We start from the raw sequence: 19,329 nt of genomic DNA, 5'->3' as shown, positions 1-19,329 counted from the left end.
TCATGTGGAAGCTGACCCCATGTCTGTGGAAAATGTTGCCAAGGGGGCAGCATATAGATGAGGGGCCAAGGATATATTATTGGGGGACTGCAGTCATTGGTGGAGATGCTTTGGCTATGATCAAATAGGTCGGAATGGTGCCAAGTGAGGGAAATCCCACTGAGCTGGACAACGGAGGAAAGGCATTCCACTGCGGCAAAGGCTGCAGAGAGGATGAGGATGGATAATGCACCACAGTTGCAGTCATATAGGATGCCATTTGTGACATTGGTTAGGCCTGTTTCACTGCTATGACAGGGATGTAAACATGATTGGAAAGATTAAAACACAGATTTGGAAGGCACCAACATGGGAGTTTGGAGAAGTAGAGGTGTTTTTTTGAGGAGGGATGGTGGCAATTTTGAAACGAGGGGATCAGGACCAATGTTCCCTTTAAGCTGTGCGGCCGTGTAACACTCTGCAGCTCCCACGCAGCCGACTCACTAGCTTTAAATTGGAAAAACCGCACATGCGCAATATTTTGAAGGGGTCAGGAAGGGAAGCTGGGGTGGTCAACAGTTTAATGGGAATGGTGTCAAAGGAGCAGGGGTTGGGTCTCATGGACAAAATGAGCTTGGAAAGGTCATGGGGGAGATGAAATAAATAAAAGATGCGGGTTCAGGTCTAGGCGAGGGGGGTGGTTGGCTTAGTGGGCACAGAGAAGTGGGGGTGGTTATATTTACTTTTCAGGATGATCCTGGATTAGTGGGCAGTTTTGCAGAGGAGAGTGAGGCCCAGTAGCACTTGATGTGGTCCAACCAAATGTGGTGATGGATGGAGTTGGGAGGGGTAACAGGATGTGATGATGAGGGATACAAGGAAGTGGTTGGCAATGGTCTAACCTGTGCGAGGAAGAATGGGAGTAGGATTTTGTCCCCAGGTCCCTGCTGTCGAGTGTTGCTCCTAGGTCTCTTGCTGCCAGGTTGTCGCTCTCTATCTGGGGTTTTTCCTCCTGGTTTATACTATCCTATAATCTGTCCCATCTCTTTGGTTACACATTTGTTACTGTCCCTGCATCCTATGATTAGTTTACCCTATTCCACATCCTGTCTCATCTCCTTGATTAGTTTACGTCTTCATCCATTTTCTCTAATTAACCCATTGTTTGCTAACTGGCGTTTGTAGTGGCCTCACTCATGTCTGACGAGGTTACCTATGAGCCCTCTGTTTAGAACATTCCTGAACCTCTGCATTATTTATCCATTATCCCTTACACATGGTGATTCCTTCATTTTATCAAATCAACTTTTATTGTCATTGTAGTGCACAAGTGCAGTACAACGAAATGTAGGCTTGCGGCTCCCGATAGTGTACATTTGGATTAAGACATTTAAACATTCAACATACATTTGGCTTGTAGTATATTAACATAAATATAACCATAATAAAGTGCATTGGCAGATGTGCAGGCTTTAGGGTTTATTTGTGGAGTTCAGTAGGATGACAGCCCTGGGAAAGAAGCTGTTCCTAAATCTGGTCGTACGGGTGCGAATGCATCTGTAGCGTCTCCCAGATGGCAGGAGGGCGAACAGACTGTGGCTGGGGTGGGTAGGGTCTTTGATGATGGACCGTGACCTCTGTAGACAGCGTTTCTGGTATATGTGCTGTATGGTCGGTAGCCGGGTGCCGGTAATGCATTGGGCAGTTTTGACTACCCGCTGCAGGGCTTTCCGGTCATAGTAGCTACAGCTGCCATACCATACTGTGATACAGTTTGTCAGGATGCTCTCTATAGTGCAGCAGTAAAAGTTAGAGAGGATCAGGGGTGACGGATTACATCCCTTCAGCCTCCTTAGGAAATATAGGCGCTGCTGGGCCTTCTTCACCAGAGAGGAGGTGTTGAGGGACCAGGAGAGGTCTTCCGTGATGTGGACTCCGAGGAACTTAAAGCTGTCCACCCTTTCCACCACAGCCCCATTGATGTGGATGGGGGTGTGACTTCCGCCTTTGGACTTCCTGAAGTCCACAATGATTTCTTTTGTTTTCTTGGTGTTAAGGGCCATGTTGTTAACGGCGTACCACTTCACGAGATGCTGGACCTCATCCCTGTAGGCTGACTCATCGTTGTTGGTGATCTGGCCTACTACCGTGGTGTCATCCGCAAACTTGATGATGGTGTTGGAACCATTAACAGCCACACAGTCGTGGGTGAAGAGGGAGTAGAGGAGGGGGCTCGGCACACATCCTTGTGGGGCCCCCGTGTTCAGGGTCAGGGGGGAGGAGGTGTGGTTACCTAATTTGACAGACTGGGGTCTGTTTGTTAGGAAGTCCAGGGTCCAGTTGCAGAGGGAAGTGTTCAGGCCAAGAGTTTGGTGGCCAGCTTGTTGGGGACGATAGTGTTGAATGCTGAGCTGTAGTCTATGAACAGCATTCTGATGTAGGTCTTCTTACCATCTAGGTGATTCAGTGCCGAGTGTAGAGCAGTTGTGATTGCATCCTCGGTTGATCTGTTTGCACGATAGGCAAACTGGTGTTGGTCAAGAGAGGCAGGAACACTGGTTTTGATGTGGGCTAAGACCAGTCTCTCGAAACACTTCATTATGATGGGTGTGAGTGCGACAGGTCCATAGTCGTTCAGACACGTCACAGCCATTTGTTTTGGCACAGGAATAATGGTAGCGGTCTTGAAGCATGTAGGGACTACTGCCTGGGCCAATGACAGATTGAAGATGGCGGTGAAGACATCAGCCAGCTGATCAGCACATTCCTTGAGTACCCATCCAGGGATGCTATCCGGTCCAGCAGCCTTTCGTGTGTTCACTCCGCGTAGAACACCCCTTACGTCGGAGGTCGACAGAGTGAGCACCTGGTCTTCCGGGGGTGGCAAGGCTTTGGTAGCCGGCTCCCTGTTGTCCCTGTCGAAGCGAGCGTAGAAGTTGTTAAGCTCCTCCGGAAGGGAGGCATTGCTAACCGGGGGACTGGTGTTTTTGCCCTTGTAGTCAGTGATGGACTGGATGCCTTGCCACATGCGCCGGGGGTCCGAGTTGTTGCAGAAGTGATCCTCTATCCGCAGTGTCTGTTTCCTTTTGGCAGTCCTGATGCCCTTTTTTAGGTTGGTCCTAGCTGCACTGTAAGCCGCCGCGTCGCCAGATTTAAATGCTGCGTCGCGTGCTTTCAACAGTGAGCGGACCTCTCCGTTCATCCAGGGTTTCTGGTTGGGGTATATCTTGATATTTTTATGGGTCGTGACGACCTCGACGCAGCTGTTGATGTAGAATAGCACTGTGGATGCGTATTCCTCGATGTCATTATGGGCAAACATGCCCCAATCAGTGCGTTCGAAGCAGTCCTGAAGCTCCGATACTGCCCCCTCTGGCCATACTTTCACTGCTCTCACTGATGTTCTCCCTCTTTTGATGAGCGGTTTGTATGCCGGGGCTAGAAACAGGGAGAGGTGGTCAGACTTCCCAAGGTGGGGGCAGGGAATGGCCTTATAAGCATCTACAATGCTCATGTAGACTTGATCCAGTGTGTTCTCCCCTCTTGTGGGGCAGGAGACATTCTGGTGGAATTTCGGTAGTACAGTTTTTAGGTTTATGTGATTGAAGTCCCCCGCGATGATAAAAGCTCCATCTGGGTGCGCAGTTTGTTGTTCGCTGATGGCCCTGTAGAGGTCCTTCAGTGCTAGTTTGGCATTAGCGTGTGGTGGGATGCAGACCGCAGTGATGATAACAGCCGTGAATTCCCGAGGCAGGTAGAAGCAGGTAGAAAGTTATTTCAGTTTTCTTACATAGCTTCCATTTCCACAGATGGTTAAACCAGTTGTCCGCCATAGATGTTTAAATCTGCGTCCCTTGGACTTAAGGGAGCAGAGATGAGCGGTATATCGAGGAGTGACTAGGGTGACAGTGTAATGGTTTTAATAGGGATAATGGCATCAAAGCTGGAGGAAAGGGTGTGATTTAACAGATCGGTAGCTGCAGAAATGTCATGATGGATGGAGGGCCAAAGGCTAAATAGTTGGGAATTTGAAAGTGCAGTGGTAAGTGACTTGAGGGAGAGTTTTTTCTGGGGCGGACACAAAAAGATATCTCAGTGAGAAACTTGGTGTGATACATGGGTGGGCGGTACAGAACAAGGATTTTAAATGAGAGGCGTGAGGGGTGGAACAAGATGAGATGCTCAAAGGAGGAGAAATTTTCAGAGGAGTAGAGAGACAGACCAAGGTGTGATTTAAAGGTAAGGGCTAATCAGATAGTCAGTGAATTCAGAGGAAAATGGGTAATGGGAGCTGAAATGATTGAAATCAATGAGGATGGGAAATCATTCAGAACAGAGGAGGATCGATATCTTGGTGAGAAACTCGGGGTGGGGCTTGGGGGTGCAGCAGAGAAATTAGGATTTTAAAGGAGAGGCAAAAGGGGTGGAAAAAGGTGATGTGCTTGAAGGAGGAGAACATCCCAGAGGAGTAGGGGGAAAAGACCACTTGTGTTTTTTGGCGATAATGGCCACACTGCCACCGTGGTTAGTCAAATTTGTAATGTTTACACTTAAATGCTTTATGAATATGCTACTGCTTCCATGTTTTAAACTTAAGCCTAAAATGATCAAACCTAAACTAATTCCATGTTAATGAGTAGAAATTGTATCACATGTGTGCATGTGTAAATTTGTCTTTTTCCCCTCTTTCCCTGTGAAGCACGCAACAAATTTGAGTAATTTTGTATAAACTATCCCAACTTTTTGGGTTTACTCACAATGAAGAAATTGTGGTACAGCATAAAAATAATTTCCACTCCTTTTTTGGCAAGTTATAATATTTTGGGGCCAAATGCAACAATACACACATGAGCCAGGTTAGGGTGGGGGGTGATGTGTGAGTGTATATCTAATTATGCTAATTGAAGAGAATTTTAATGTGGACATAGTTAAGAAATAAACATGTCCCAGGATGTTTACTTGCCCTCTTTGTTTCATTTATGCACATAGGCAAAATGTGTAGGCTATTTTTGCAAATTAGGAAAAATTGCTACATGTAATAAATTGACAAAATTTGCAGGTGGCTATTGGTTTGTAATGGAGAGTAGTACGTTTGACATATCACATTGGATTTGGGATGGAAGGAGACAGGAATAAGACATCAGAAAAGGTTAAGAGGTCATTTAAGACAAGTACATTCAAAAATTAAATTAACATCAGTGAATTTGTTAACCTCTGTCAGTGATTTGGCAATTGTACAGTTATCTTCGTGATGGTATACAGAGTTCAAGGAGGAATGAAAGAATATGCTGCATTGTATTAAGACCTTTACTCTGGATATAAAGGTATTTTATAGTACATGCTTGAAAATATATATGCCAAGGAAATTGATTGTGAAGTAAAAGTTTTAACAGTGAAGTTAGTTTTCAGCGCACTATTTGAACTTAAAATCACAGTATTATGACATGTATATAGAAATATAATTCAGTTTTACAAGTGAAATGTGATTTATATGGACAGTATTGGGCATTCATTTAAAATAAGGGATTGATTTTGGCTTACTCGTAATTTTAAACCTAGCCTTTGCGGAGCCACCTCTTTGAAGTAAATTATACCATTATTTTTTAAAGGGTGTAAATTGCAGGAAAAATGTTGGTGTCACCTTTCCCTAATTTGCATTTAGTTGAAATACACTTTGCCATATGCGGATGGCCCTTTTCTTCCACCTGGAGCAGGAAATGAGGTGGGGCTCAGGAGTAGGCAGCGATGTGACGGAGTACATCCCCAAGCAATTTTCCTCCCTTGAGGAAATGAGCATCCATTTATATATCACCATTCACATTCTTGCGACTTTCCAAAGTGCTTCATAGCTAATGAGTACTTTAGGAAGTATAGTTACTGTTATTGAAAAGGAAATTTGTGCACAGCAAGGTTCCAAAATTAGATAAATGATCATCTAATCCATTCTGGTGTTGTTTGTAGGATGAATATTGGTCATGATACGGGGAGAACTCTTCTCGTCAAATAGTGTCATTGGATTTTCAACATCCACATGAATAGGCAGAGAAAACCTTGGTTTAATGTTTCATAAAAAAATAGAACCGCACACAAAGCAGAGTTGCATTAGTAGTATCCTAATGTGTCAGCCTGGATTGTGTGCTGTTTAACAACAGCAACTTGCATTCATATAGCAACTTTGTTGTAAGGAAATGTTCTATATAGGTGTAGTAAAACACATAGCAAGATAAGAAAGAGAAATTATGAGAGATGACCAGAAGTTTGCCCAAAAGCAGATCTTGAGAACATTTTTAAAGGTGGAGAGGTTTAGGGAGTGGGTTCCAAAGAGTAGGACTGAAGTGTCTACTTTGTAATGCCCTGAGCCTTGTTAAAAGATTATGCAATTGGAGATGGAGATTCAAGAACTATGACAAATATTAAGCGTTGCCACCAATGGTGGGATAAAGGGAGGGGGGGGAAGTTGTACAAAAATTCCAAGTCTCGGGAACGGAACAGTCAGGATAGGATACAAGACAGGAGGAGATTTCGGATGGAATGGGTTAAAAGGAGGGATTGTTAGATAAAGTCAAGGGGGGAAAAATTTGTTAGCGACCATTTTGGGTCACTAACATCGCCTGGGAGCTAAATTTAGCGCCCAGCAAAAAATAGCGCGGCGATCACTAACTTCAGTTTAAGCGCCCCAAATCAAGCTCTCCACTACCTTCTTAGCGCGCTAACCCCAAATATCGGGGCGGTGCGTTCTGCAGCACTACGCACTGGGCCAAGTAGCGCTGCTGCATGGAAGGGCTTTTCCCCTCGTTAAAGGGGAGGGCCCAAGCCCACAACTCTGCAGGGCCCTACCTGGACCACAGGGGAGCGGGGTGCTGTGCCAGCAGCCCGGCACTCGAGAGGAGTGCCAGGCTGCCAGATCGCAGCACGGACCCCGTGTTGAAAGACGCATCAGGTCGTGACAAGTAAGCCGGACGATTTTTTTTTCCCCGCCCACCACCTCCTACTGCTCCATTCCTGCCCCCTGAATCAGTCACTGTCATTGGCATAAAAATAAAACAAAAAAGGTGACTCAACCGTGGCTAACAAGGGAACTTAGGGATAGCATAAGATCCAAGGAGAAGACATATAAATTGGCCAGAAAAAGCAGTAAACCTGAGGATTGGGAGCAGTTTAGGATTCAACAAAGGAGGACAAAGGGATTAATTAAGAAAGGGAAAATAGAATATGAGAGTAAGCTTGCAGGGAACATAAAAACTGACTGTAAAAGCTTTTATAGATATGTGAAGAGAAAAAGATTGGTGAAGTCAAGCGTAGGCCCCTTGCAGTCAGAATCAGGGGAATTTATAATGGGGAACAAAGAAATGGCTGACCAATTAAATACATATTTTGGTTCTGTCTTCACAAAGGAGGACACAAATAACCTCCCAGAGATGTCAGGGAACATAGGGTCTGATGAAAGGGAGGAACTGAAAGAAATCAGTATTTGTAGGGAAATGGTGTTAGGGAAATTGATGGGATTGAAGGCCGATAAATCCCCAGGGCCTGATAATCGACATCCTAGGGTACTTAAGGAAGTGGCCCTAGAAATAGTTGATGCTTAGCTGATCATCTTCCAGCATTCGATGGAATCTGGAACAGTACCCATGGATTGGAGGGTAGCTGATGTTACCCCACGATTCAAAAAAGGTGGTAGAGAGAAAACGGGGAATTACAGACCAGTAAGCCTGACATCGGTAGTGGGGAAAATGCTAGAGTCCATTATAAAAGATGTAATAGCAGAGCACTTGGAAAACAGTGACAGGATCGGACAAAGTCAATATGGATTTACAAAAGGTAAATCGTGCTTGACTAATCTACTGGAATTTTTTGAGGATGTAACTGATAAAATAGATAAGTTGAACCAGCGGATGTGGTGTATTTGGACTTTCAGAAGACTTTCAAAAAGGTCCCGCATAAGAGATTAGCGTGTAAAGTTAAGGCACATGGGATTGGGGGCAAGGTATTGACTTAGATAGAGAACTGGTTGGCAGACAGAAAGCAAAGTGTTGGAAAAAACGGGTCTTTTTCCGAGAGGCAAGCAGTGACTACTGGGGTACCGCAGGGATCGGTCCTTGGGCCCCAGCTATTCACAGTATATATTAATGATCTAGACAAGGGAACTAGATGTAATATCTCCAAATTTGCAGATGACACAAAGCTGGGTGGGCGTGTGTGCTGTGAGGAGGATGCTGAGAAACTCCAGGATGATTTGGACAGGTTGGGTGATTGGGCAAAAGCATGGCAGATGCAATATAACGTGGATAAATGTGAGGTTATCCACTGGTGGCAAAAACAGGAAGGCAGATTATTATCTGAATGGCAATAGATTGGGAGAAGGGGAAGTGCAACGAGACCTGGGTGTCATTGTGCACCAGTCGCTGAAGGTAAGCATGCAGGTGCAGCAGGCGGTTAAGAAGGCAAATGGCATGTTGGCCTTCGTAGCGAGAGGGTTTGAGTACAGGAACAAGGATGTCTTGCTGCAGTTGTACAGGGCCTTGATGAGACCACACCTTGAGTATTGTGTGCAGTTTTGGTCGCCTTATCTGAGGAAGGATGTTCTTGCCATGGAAGGAGTTCAGCGAAGATTCGCCAGGCTGATACCTGGGATGGCAGGAATGACATATGAGGAGAGATTGGGTCGATTGGGCTTGTACTCGCTGGAGTTTAGAAGAATGAGAGGGGATCTCATTGAAACTTATAAAATTCTGACAGGACTGGACAGACTAGATGCAGGATGGATGTTCCCGATGGTTGGGGAGTCCAGAACCAGGGATCACAGTCTAAGGTAGGCCATTTAGGACAGAAATGAGGAGGAATTTCTTCACCCAGAGAGTGGTGAACCTGTGGAATTCTCTACCACAGAAGGCAGTAGAGGCCAATACATTAAATATATTCAAGAAGGAGTTGGATATATTTCTTAAGGCTAAAGGGATCAAGGGGTATGGGGAGAAAGCAGGGACCGGATACTGAATTTGGATGATCAGCCATGATTGCATTGAATGGCGGAGCAGGCTCGAGGGGCCGAATGGCCTACTCCTGCTCCTATCTTCTATGTTTCTATGTCGATGTTTGCCGGCACAGATTCAGGGGACACGGGCCAATTTTGCAGGCAGGGCAAAAACGGGGCGCTGCGCATGGTGATGACATCGTCACCGCCTGCGGAGCGGGGTGCTACCAGTTACTGCTGCCGCTAAACTCCCGCTGAATTTAGCGGGAGTCATTAGCCGCGCCCGGACGAAAAGCCGTTTGCGCCCCGGGGGCTAACAAGAGGTGCAAATGCACTGAATTTCTAGCCCAAGGAATTTGAAATTAATGTATTGGCGGAAGGAGAACCTATGTAGGTGAGCGAGCAGCACTTTGTGTGGCACAGGTTATGTGCACCAGAGTTTTAAGTGCGTTGAAGTTTATGGAGAGTGGAGGATGTTAGACCAGCAAGGAAAGCATTTGGAGTCGTTGAGTCTGGGGGTGACCCAGCCATGTCTAAGGGTTTCAGCAGCGAAGAGGCTGATGTAGAGGCAGAGGTGTGCAGTGTTGTGGTCTTGATGGACAGGATGTGGAGTTTGAAGCTCAACTCCGAGTCCAACGGAATGCTAAGATTATGAAGGGCCTGATTTTGCTCTGAAGTGAATGAACAGCATCAGCCATTCGTTGGTCTTGAATTGCCCATAGACTTTCTATGGGCTTTTGCATGGCAAGTTGCTGCCAGCCAATCATCTAAAAAGTGCTGTGCCCTCTACAGGGCATCTGGGACCTGTGTGAACAGGACAAGCGACTGTGTATCTCCTTAACCAATCAGATTGAAGAATCGTAAATGAGCAGCAGAGTCTGAACCAGCAAGTGTTACTTACAATAGTGAATTCAGTGTCAAATCAGGTACAAAAAGCAAAATAAAGAAAGGGAAAGAAAGATTGGATTAAGCGAGAGAGATAAAAGAAACAGAAAAAAATGTTTTATTTAAGTTTTTAAAAAAAAATCTCCAACAATAATTAAAAGCTGAAGGACTGAAACGCCACACTTGTGAAAGTTCATTTTCAGTGCCAGAGAGGTTGTTTGGCAGTAATTAAGACTTACCACACCTTTAAAAAGGTATTTAGACTGGAATGGACAAGTCCTAACGTTTTTAGCAAGTTTAGTCCGTATCTATGACGTAAGTACAGGAACTTCACACCTGAAGGAGGGCTTGAACCCACAATGTTCTGACTCAAATGAGAGTGCTATCATTGAGATAAGCTGCCTTTTAAACGTTGTGTTAAGTACTTAAAGTACAAACATAAACAAACACCTCACACTATTCCCATCTTGAAATGATGCTGAAATGAAGCACAGATTAAATCATTCTTGCTTTGCACTGTTTCTTACAGGTTCTGCTTTCAGAGAAGGAGCAGGAAGTAAAGGAACTTAAAGCAAAATTGGCAATCCTTGACAAAGAAAAGGGAAAGGAAGAGATGAACAGGGCAAGTGGCTCAAGTAGTTTGTTAATATGGTCCCTTTCTGAGATATGAGGGATTATTGAGACTACATAAAATCTTATTGGCTATTCTTCAAATTCAGTGCTTAGTTTTGTCTTTCTCTCTTTCTTTCTCTCTCCCCCACCACCTAAAAAATGCTTCCCATAGCACAAGATGTTGGTGCATCAATGTGCTGTATCATTTAGGCTGTACAAGAATCTTTTATGATTTTAACAGTATGTGGTAAAGAGCACATTATAAGTAATGGTGTAAGTTATGAATGCATTTATGTAAGATCTAAAGTTTTTCTTGGCACTGTGCAGCTGGAATATTGACTTTTGGCTTTGCAATAAATTTAAAGAGGAAATAAGTAGATTACCTAATTTTGAAGTGCTTTTTCTGATGTAGTTTGGCTGTGTGATAAGAACATAAGAAATAGGAGCAGGAGTGGGCCAATCGGCCCCTCGAGCCTGCTCCGCCATTCAATAAGATCATGGCTGATCTGATCCTAACCGTCAATCTACTATCACAGAACTATCTCCTGAATCTAACAGAATTAGACACAGGAAATAGGAGCAGGATCAGGCTACACGGCCCCTGGGCCCGCTCCGCTACCCACAGGGCCATGACTGATCCGAACCTAGACTCATGTCCAAATTCCTGCCCGCTCCCCGTAACCCTTAATTCCCTTTACTTCTAGGAAACTGTCTATTTCTGTTTTAAATTTATGTAATGATGTAGCTTCTACAGCTTTTTGGGGCAGCATATTCCATGGACCTACCACCCTCTGAGTGAAGTAGTTCCTCCTCATCTCAGTTTTGAAAGAGCAGCCCCTTATTCTAAGACTATGCCCCCTAGTTCTAGTTTCACCCATCATCGGGAACATCCTCCCCGCATCCACCCGATCAAGCCCCTTCACAATCTTATATGTTTCAATAAGATCACCTCTCATTCTTCTGAACTCCAATGAGTAGAGTCCCAATCTACTCAACCTCTCCTCATATGTCCATCCCCTCATCCCCGGGATTAACCGAGTGAACCTTCTTTGTACTGACTCGAGAGCAAGTATGTCCTTTCTTAAGTATGGACACCAAAACTGTACGCAGTATTCCAGGTGCGGTCTCACCAATACCTTGTACAACTGAAGCAATACCTCCCTATTTATATATTCTATCCCCCTAGCAATGAAAGCCAACATTCCATTGGCCTTCTTAATCACTTGCTGCACCTGCATACTAACCTTTTGAGTTTCGTGCACCAGGACCCCCAGATCCCTTTGTAGTTCAGTACTTTCCAGTTTCTTGCCATTAAGATAACAACTTGCTCTACGATTTTTCCTGCCAAAGTGCATAACCTCACACTTTCCAGTATTGTATTCCATCTGCCAAATCTCTGCCCATTTACTTAGCCTGTCTATGTCCCCTTGCAGGTTTTTTATGTCCTCCTCACTCACTACTTTCCCTAGAAGTTCTAGCTTCGAGTTACAAACTACTATTTATTTTGACTTTGGATGTATAAATTATTCCATAACTAACTGTTTTACCCCTCTTTTTAGGAATTTTCAAAAGAGATAAGTAGACATGATGGTGAAAGGGATCCTGAAGAGCAAAATTCACAAAGTTCAAAGCCCCAAGATGCACAACAGATACTACAATATCCAAACCCGTATTCTTTGGAGCCTCCTCTTGTACCTGTGAAAAATCCTGGACTACAGTTTGGAAATCCTTATGCAGAGCCTGGAAGAGGTTGGTGCTAATTTTCTGGGGCAGCCTCTCATGGTTTTTTTATGTTGATAGTAGACTAATATGAAACTTTTCATAAACTATGCTTGGTACTTTTTCCTACTAAAATAACATTTATTATTGTCATTGTCAGCAAGTTAAATCTTTTTCTTAATATGTTTGAGTTCAGATGGGGCAGATGGAGCACTTTATCCTGATGAGATCCGTAGAGTGCCTATAGGCATTCCCTCATGGGGATTGGACAGTACCGTGGTCTGCAGCCAACCTTCTCGCAACTTCAGTAGGCCAGATGGACTCGAGGACCCTGATGAGCTTATTAATGCAAGTTCTAATTGATTTTCATTTGATTTTAAAGGAAATTATGATCAGTTTGCTGCAACAAAAAAGGCTTTGGTATATCATAAATTTTTGGCCATCTGTGTTCAGCAACAAAGTTGGCTCTCTCCGATTGTAACAATAAGCTTTATTTGTTGGCCTTCACACATCCAAGAATATAAATAACTACAATAGTGTAGTGCTTTTAGTACCATTCATGCACCACACATTTGAGGACTGACCACAGGGAATTCTGACCACAGGGAATTCTTCCCGTACATGCTCAATATCATTATGTGTTGCATTGGCTAATAAAATATCCAATTGTGTGTTCTTTCTAGTTTAATTGTGTCAGTATTACAGGTTGACCCTGCTACAGAAATGTTTACTCATTTATTATGTTGTGTAACACAAATGATAACTACGTCAGTAGAGGTAATTTACATTCCAGCCAAAATAGCTTTCACCCCTGTCTGTTAGATGCACTGCAATATTCATAATTCACATCCAACATTAACTTAAGACACTGTAAGAACATAAGAAATAGGAGCAGGAGTAGGCCATTTGGCCCCTTGAGCCTGCTCCGCCATTCAGTAAGATCATGGCTGATCTTCTATCTCATCTTTACTTTCCTGCACTGTGATATCCGAGTGGTAAGGTCAGAAACTGAGAGAAGCGAGATATTAGGAACAAAACCCAACTGTTTAATTACCCGGTGTAGCAGAGAAACATCTCTTACAGGCTGCAAGCAAAACACCCAATTCTTACCGCACAATGGCAAGATGGAGGATTCACCTCTGAGTCATACCCATAATGCAATGCCACATTACCGTATAAACTGGTGTACCAGGACATTGAATACATGACCCATTACCTTAAAAACTGGTGAATGTGAACCCTTAATATTTGGCTCCATCTGGTGGATAACTTAAACATTACATCCCAGATTACTGTATGCACTATCCCCATATCTATTGATTCCCTTAATATTCAAAAATCTATCGATCTCTGTCTTGAATATACTCAACAACTGAGCCTCCACAGCTCTCTGGGGTAGAGAATTCCAAAGATTCACCACCCTCTCAGTGAAGAAATATCTCCTCATCTCAGTCCTAAATGGCCGACCCCTTATTCTGAGACTGTGACCCCTGGTTCTAGACTCCCCAGACAGGGGAAACATCTACCCTGTCAAGCCCTGTAAGAATGTTGTATGTTTCAATGAGATCACCTCTCATTCTTTTAAACTCTAGAGAATATAAGCCTAGTCTACTCGATCTGTCCTCATAGGACAATACCCCCATCCCAGGAACCAGTCTGGTGAACCTTTGTTGCACTCCCTCTATGGCAAGTATATCCTTCCTTAGGTAAGGAGACCAAAACTGTACACAATACTCCAGGTGTGGTATAACCAGGGCCCTATATAATTGCAGTAAGACGTCTTTACTCTTATACTCAAATCCTCTTGTAATAAAGGCCAACATACCATTTGCTTTCCTAATTGCTTGCTGTACCTGCATGTTAACTTTCAGTGATTCGTGTACAAGGACACCCAGGTCCCTCTGAACACCAACATTTCCCAATCTCTCACCATTTAAAAAATACTCTGATTTTCTACTCTGGTATGTGTCCCCAGTGCACATGTCATTCTCTGAATTAGACCATGTGACCTGTTACAAAAACAGAAAATGCTGGAAATACTCAGCAGGTCATGTAGTATCTGTGGAGAGAGAAACAGAGTTAACATGTCTGGTTGATGACCTTTCGTCAGAACTGGAAAAAGTTAGCGATATAACAGAGATTAAGCAAGTGCAGAGGCAGGGAAAGGGGATAGTGGAGGAAAGAACTAAAGGGAAGGTCTGTGATAGGGTGGAATGCAGGAAAGATTAAATGACAAAACATGATTTTACAAAGCAAAAGGAGATGGTAAAGGGACCTGTTTCTGGGCCACCATTTGAACTGAAAATAAAAACAGAAAGTGCTGGAGATACTCAGTAGGTCAGGCAGCATCTGTGGAGAGAGAAACAGTTAACATTTCAGGTTGATGAAATTTCCTCAGAGCCATTTGAATTAAACTAGCTTTGAAAGTGAACTTTTAGAAATGTTTTATGACATTTTACATTTTGAGATTTGTGACTGATTCAGTTACTTTTACAGTCCAAAGAGATGGTGCAGCAATGAAGGGATCAGGCAGTAACCAAAACAGAAGCTTGAACTTAGAAAGCATTTCCTACCAATTGCACTTCTGATTTCAGCCAGACTATCTGGAATGGAATGAAGCCAGGGGAGACAAGGAGCTATTTCCAAGTTAGACAGAATTGAAGACCTAATCAGTCTTGATGTGCACCTCTTTATAACTATTATAGAGTAACATTGTAAGAAGCCTAAGAAATAAGTTGTCATCTGCTATCTAAGGCTGCATTTATACCAGCACTTTTGCATTATGCAACGTTATTTTGGATGCACATCGATGGAAAAATGGCAGTATCACTCCAAAGATGATTCGAATCACTGAAACCTCCAGATACGAGTTCCCTTCCAGGAGGTGATCTTACACCGACCAGTTTGAGTTCCAAAAGCATACAGTAAAAATCCAGCCAGAGTTAGCGAATAGTGTGTGGTGATAGGGTTGCAGTACCGTACAAGAGAGAAAGTAACTTTCGGAAAGCATGATCATGTTTAATCAGGTTCAAATAACATTGCACAAAAATATTTCATTGCACTTAGAAAAAATATTATAGTCTTGGGTTGCACATTTGAACAGCATGGTAGGTGTTAAATGTTGCAATTACGGGGCTAAAAATTTGATTGCGTTGCGCCCGTTGTTTGGGTGCTACGGGTGCCATTTTGGGTCAAAAATGGCGTCCGAGCCACATGCTTGCAGACTGTGCTGGACGCCGTCTTGGTGAGGGTGTTGGCATCAGCGCTGGAAGTATGCGCCATAAGTATGTAGAGTTAGCAGATCATGCTGTCAGTCAGCATGCAACGCTGATTTGACACCAGCGCTGAAATCTTTGACCTCAATGCTGGAACTAACGCCCTGTGTTAACCTCACACAGCTGAACATCTGTTCAGCAGCTGCAGGGACCCCGTACCAGTGATATTTAAAGGGATCATCAACCACTCTCAGGTGAGTTGCTGATTAATTTCTACTGGCTCTGTGGAAGTTTGTGGAAGTGTTTGGAACTTTCTAGAGTTGTTTAAAGTTGGTGAGGTGACGGGGAGTGGTGCTCCAAGTGGAGAAGGCCATGCTTCTGACTTCAAGGGTTCTGGTCAGACCACTTGCTCCCAGTCGTGGGTGCTCTAGTTTATAGAGCAGACCATTGGTGTCCTCAAACAACGCTTCCCCTGCCCGGACCGCTCTGGAGGAGCCCTGCAGTACTCACCAGAGTGCGTCTCAAGATTCCTTGTGGTCTGTTGTAAGCTCCACAACCTCGTCATCATGAGGGCACAGCCCTTGCCATCAGGCATACGGCAACTGGCTGAGGAGGAGGATGAGGAGGAAGCGGAACGGAGGAGGCAACCTAGACAGCTCCTTTCTGCCCAGGTAGTCTGTGATCGACTCATCCAACTGCGGTACCAGTGAACGCAGCCCCAATTCCTCATTCAACATTAGTCCCACATCTTGCCTTCTCTCTGTTATTGACCATCAGAGCGTCCTCTTGGCCACAATGCTGAAATAAAAACCACCACAAAAGAAACATTCCAATTCAACTTTATCCATCAATCCATCCAATATAACATAACAAAGTGAACTAATCACCCTTGTGCATTCCCTTAGTGCCTGTCATCAGTGTGCCTTTGCTTGTCCTAGTGCTCCGACACAGTGCTACCCCAGTGGCTGCAGCATGGCTGGTGGAAGGCTGCTGACTTTCAGTGGGGGAGTCTGCAGATGGCCTTGCAGGATGACATTGAGCACCTCTGACTTGAAAGACCTGGCTGTGGACTACATCACTTTGGCATGGGCGGCAGCAGTCTGGGCTGGCTGGCTGACAGACATGAGCACTGGCGGATTGGCAGTGGTGGGCGGATGAATGCTGTCATCCTGAGAGGGGACAGCGGGTTCTTGATCCACGGAGCCCCCGGGGCAGCGCCTCAGCATTCCTAGCCATCTGTTAGAGGACAGATTGCTGGACTGCTGTGACACCCTGCAAGCCCCTTTCCACACTGGTAAACCCAGCCACAGTGGCAGCAGTCTGAGCTTGTGTGGCACCAAGCTGAGCCTGCATGAGAGCAGTCTGAGCTTCCACTGCAGCACTCACGTAGGGTGGCTTGTGCTTGTGCTGCAGTGGAAGCTGCATGATGGTTGGGTCCACAAGTGTGTTAATGGATCTGCCCACCCCTTCCATGCTGGAAATCACGGATTCTAAGATCTGCGCAAAGCCCTGTGCAAGGTTAGTGCATACCCATCAATGTTCTTCTGTAGGCCGCCCCATCAAATTCCTCATCTGAGTCCTCTGCAGCAGAACTCGTGTGCGACCTCACCCTCTGGGGAGTTGGCAACTGCGCTATCTTTTCCCCCCGCCCTGGTTGCAGCCTACTCGTGCCCAGTGACTCACCGTGTGCAGATCCTGCCTCTAAGCTACCCTCTAAACGCTGCACAGTGCCAGTATCCGAGCTGGTGGCTGGGAGTGTCAGATCGAGTGCCGGTGTTTCTTCTTCTTCATCACTCTCCACTCCCTCTTCTTCTTGAACCACTGGCTGGGCAGGTTAGATTTCTTGGGCCTCTGAAATGAGAAAGGCTCGTGAGGGGAGGGGGGCAAAGCAAGAGGTGCATGCTTACACCATGTGCAGCTTGTAAATCAGAAGAGATTGTGGGATGAGGGGCAAGTGGGATGTGAGAAGGGGGATTACGTATGAGGATATCGGCATTTTGTTTTCTTTAAGCCCCACCATTGGCCACGGGCTCAGCCATGCCCCTCCCAAGAATGGCCAGTACAATTTCCTCCATGGGGGTGAGGTAATGCAGGCTAGCCTGTCCCCCGCCGGTTAGGTCCTGCTGGTGCTGGTTGTGCGTCACTTTTTCCTGGAAGAGAATGTGGTGCAATGTGTTTGGGTGCTGTACCTGCCATGGTTGAATAGCTGACTGTGAGCAAGCTGTGAGATGTGGGTGTGAGGCTTGCAGCAGTGCCAAGTGTGTGAGGGTGAGGTGACGCTATGAATGTGAGGCATGAGTCGTGATTGATAGAGATTGTTGGTATGTGAGTGATGGGAGTGTGGTGCATTGAGCAGCATATGAGGCTAGTGGTGCATATGGTGGGTTATGGCATTTGAAGATGAATTCACTGACCTTGACCACTTGTGTGAGGTCATTAAACTTCTTCCTGCACTGTGTCCACATCCTCAGGGCTATACTTCTGGTATTCACCACGGTGGCAATCTGCTCCCACTGCACTTTGCTCTGTTTCCTGGGGGGCCTCCTGGCCCCCTGTGGAAAGAGGACCTCTCTCCTCCTATTGACCTCCTGCACCAAGGCCTCCAATGCTGCATCAGAGATCCTTGGTGCAAACTCTCTCTCCTCTGTTGTGCCATCATGAATTGATTTTGTTCCACTGTCTTCCTCGGCCAGTTCAATGATCTGCTGCAGGCAGAATGCACCTCCCCTTGAAGAGGTGCAGACTACCTTTATGTAGTGCAGGCTGGAGGCTAGCTTTAATTGGTGCTAGCCTCGTACGAACTTGAGTCCCCTGCTGAGTGTTCAGCCACTCAGCAGCGCGTTCAGCGCTGGGCTGAATTCCACAATCATGGAAATGAACAGGCATAACGAAGTTCGTGTGCTGTCTACCGTCCTCCGAACGGGCGCAGGTTGCTAAAGCATCGCTATCCCTGCACCCGTTTTTGGGGGGGCAAACAAATTTCTAGGCCATGGTCTCTTGCAGGTGGGGAGTTGGGACTATATCAAATGCACTAGAAATCACTTTGTCCCTTGAAAAAGAATTTTGTATTAAGAATGCGTCTTCAGTAATCATGATTCCATTAACTGAGCTGGAGAGATTTTGAATTGAAAATTAATAACAGCTTGCCTTTAACATAGTAAGATGTACTCAGGAGTGGTATTGGAGAAAATTTGACACCAAGCCACATAAGGAGATCGTAGGACAGTGACCAAAAGCTTGGTCAAAGAGGTAGGTTTTAAGGAGCATCTTAAAGCAGCAGAGGTCGAGATGTGGAGAGGTTTAGGAGGGAATTCTAGAGCTGAAGGCACGGCCGCCAATGGTGGAGCGATGAAAATCGGGGATGGGCAAGAGGCCAGAATTGGAGGAGCGCAGAGATCTCGTGTTGTAGAGCTGGAGGAGGTGACAGAAATAGGGAGGGGCAAGGCTGTGGAGGTATTTGAAAACAAGGATGAAAATTTTAAATTCAAGGCATCGCCAGACCAGGAACCAATGTAGGTCAGTGAGCACAGGAATGATGGGTGAATGGGACTTGGTGCAAATTAGATTCGAGCAGCAGTGTTTTGGATGAGCTCAAATTTACAGAGGATGCAAGGTGGGAAGCCAGCCAGGAGGGCATTGGAATACTCGAGTCTAGAGGGAACAACAACATTGATCAGGGTTTCAGCAGCAAATGAGCTGAGGAGAGGAGAAATGTTAGTGTATGTGAATGGGAAGTTAACATCTCCAGTAGGTATCCAATTCAATAATTGTCATCAGTTCTGTTAATTTAACTTTTAACTTGAATTTGGTTCTCAAATGGATAACTAGAATTTGTATTGATCATGTTTTTGGCGGGGATGAGATTTTATTTTACAATGGCAATTTATTTTCGTGCCCTGACAAATTTCTAACTTTTTGCCAAGCTCTGTTTGGAATTCTGTTCCC

At 45.0% G+C, this 19,329-nt stretch overlaps 1 protein-coding gene across 6 annotated transcripts in view; it reads left to right on the top strand.

The window, feature by feature from the left end:
• tax1bp1b (Tax1 (human T-cell leukemia virus type I) binding protein 1b) overlaps positions 1 to 19,329 on the top strand; it is a 188,662-nt gene that overhangs the window by 142,806 nt on the left and 26,527 nt on the right. For 5 of the 6 annotated variants that reach the window (XM_085988623.1, XM_085988627.1, XM_085988624.1 and 2 more), the window contains 3 exons: positions 10,368 to 10,460; positions 12,010 to 12,199; positions 12,366 to 12,517. In XM_085988623.1, coding sequence (XP_085844749.1) covers positions 10,368 to 10,460; positions 12,010 to 12,199; positions 12,366 to 12,517 — 435 coding nt within the window. The remainder of the gene's footprint in view (positions 1 to 10,367; positions 10,461 to 12,009; positions 12,200 to 12,365; positions 12,518 to 19,329) is intronic. The other variant, XM_085988626.1, reaches the window with a different exon arrangement.

This window comes from Somniosus microcephalus, chromosome 5 (genome assembly GCF_052327205.1).
Source record: "Somniosus microcephalus isolate GS21.2 chromosome 5, FLI_Smic_1.0, whole genome shotgun sequence".
Classification (NCBI taxonomy): Eukaryota; Metazoa; Chordata; class Chondrichthyes; order Squaliformes; family Somniosidae; genus Somniosus; species Somniosus microcephalus.
Note: the sequence above shows the minus strand (reverse complement) of the source record. Positions and strands in the feature narration are given on the sequence as shown.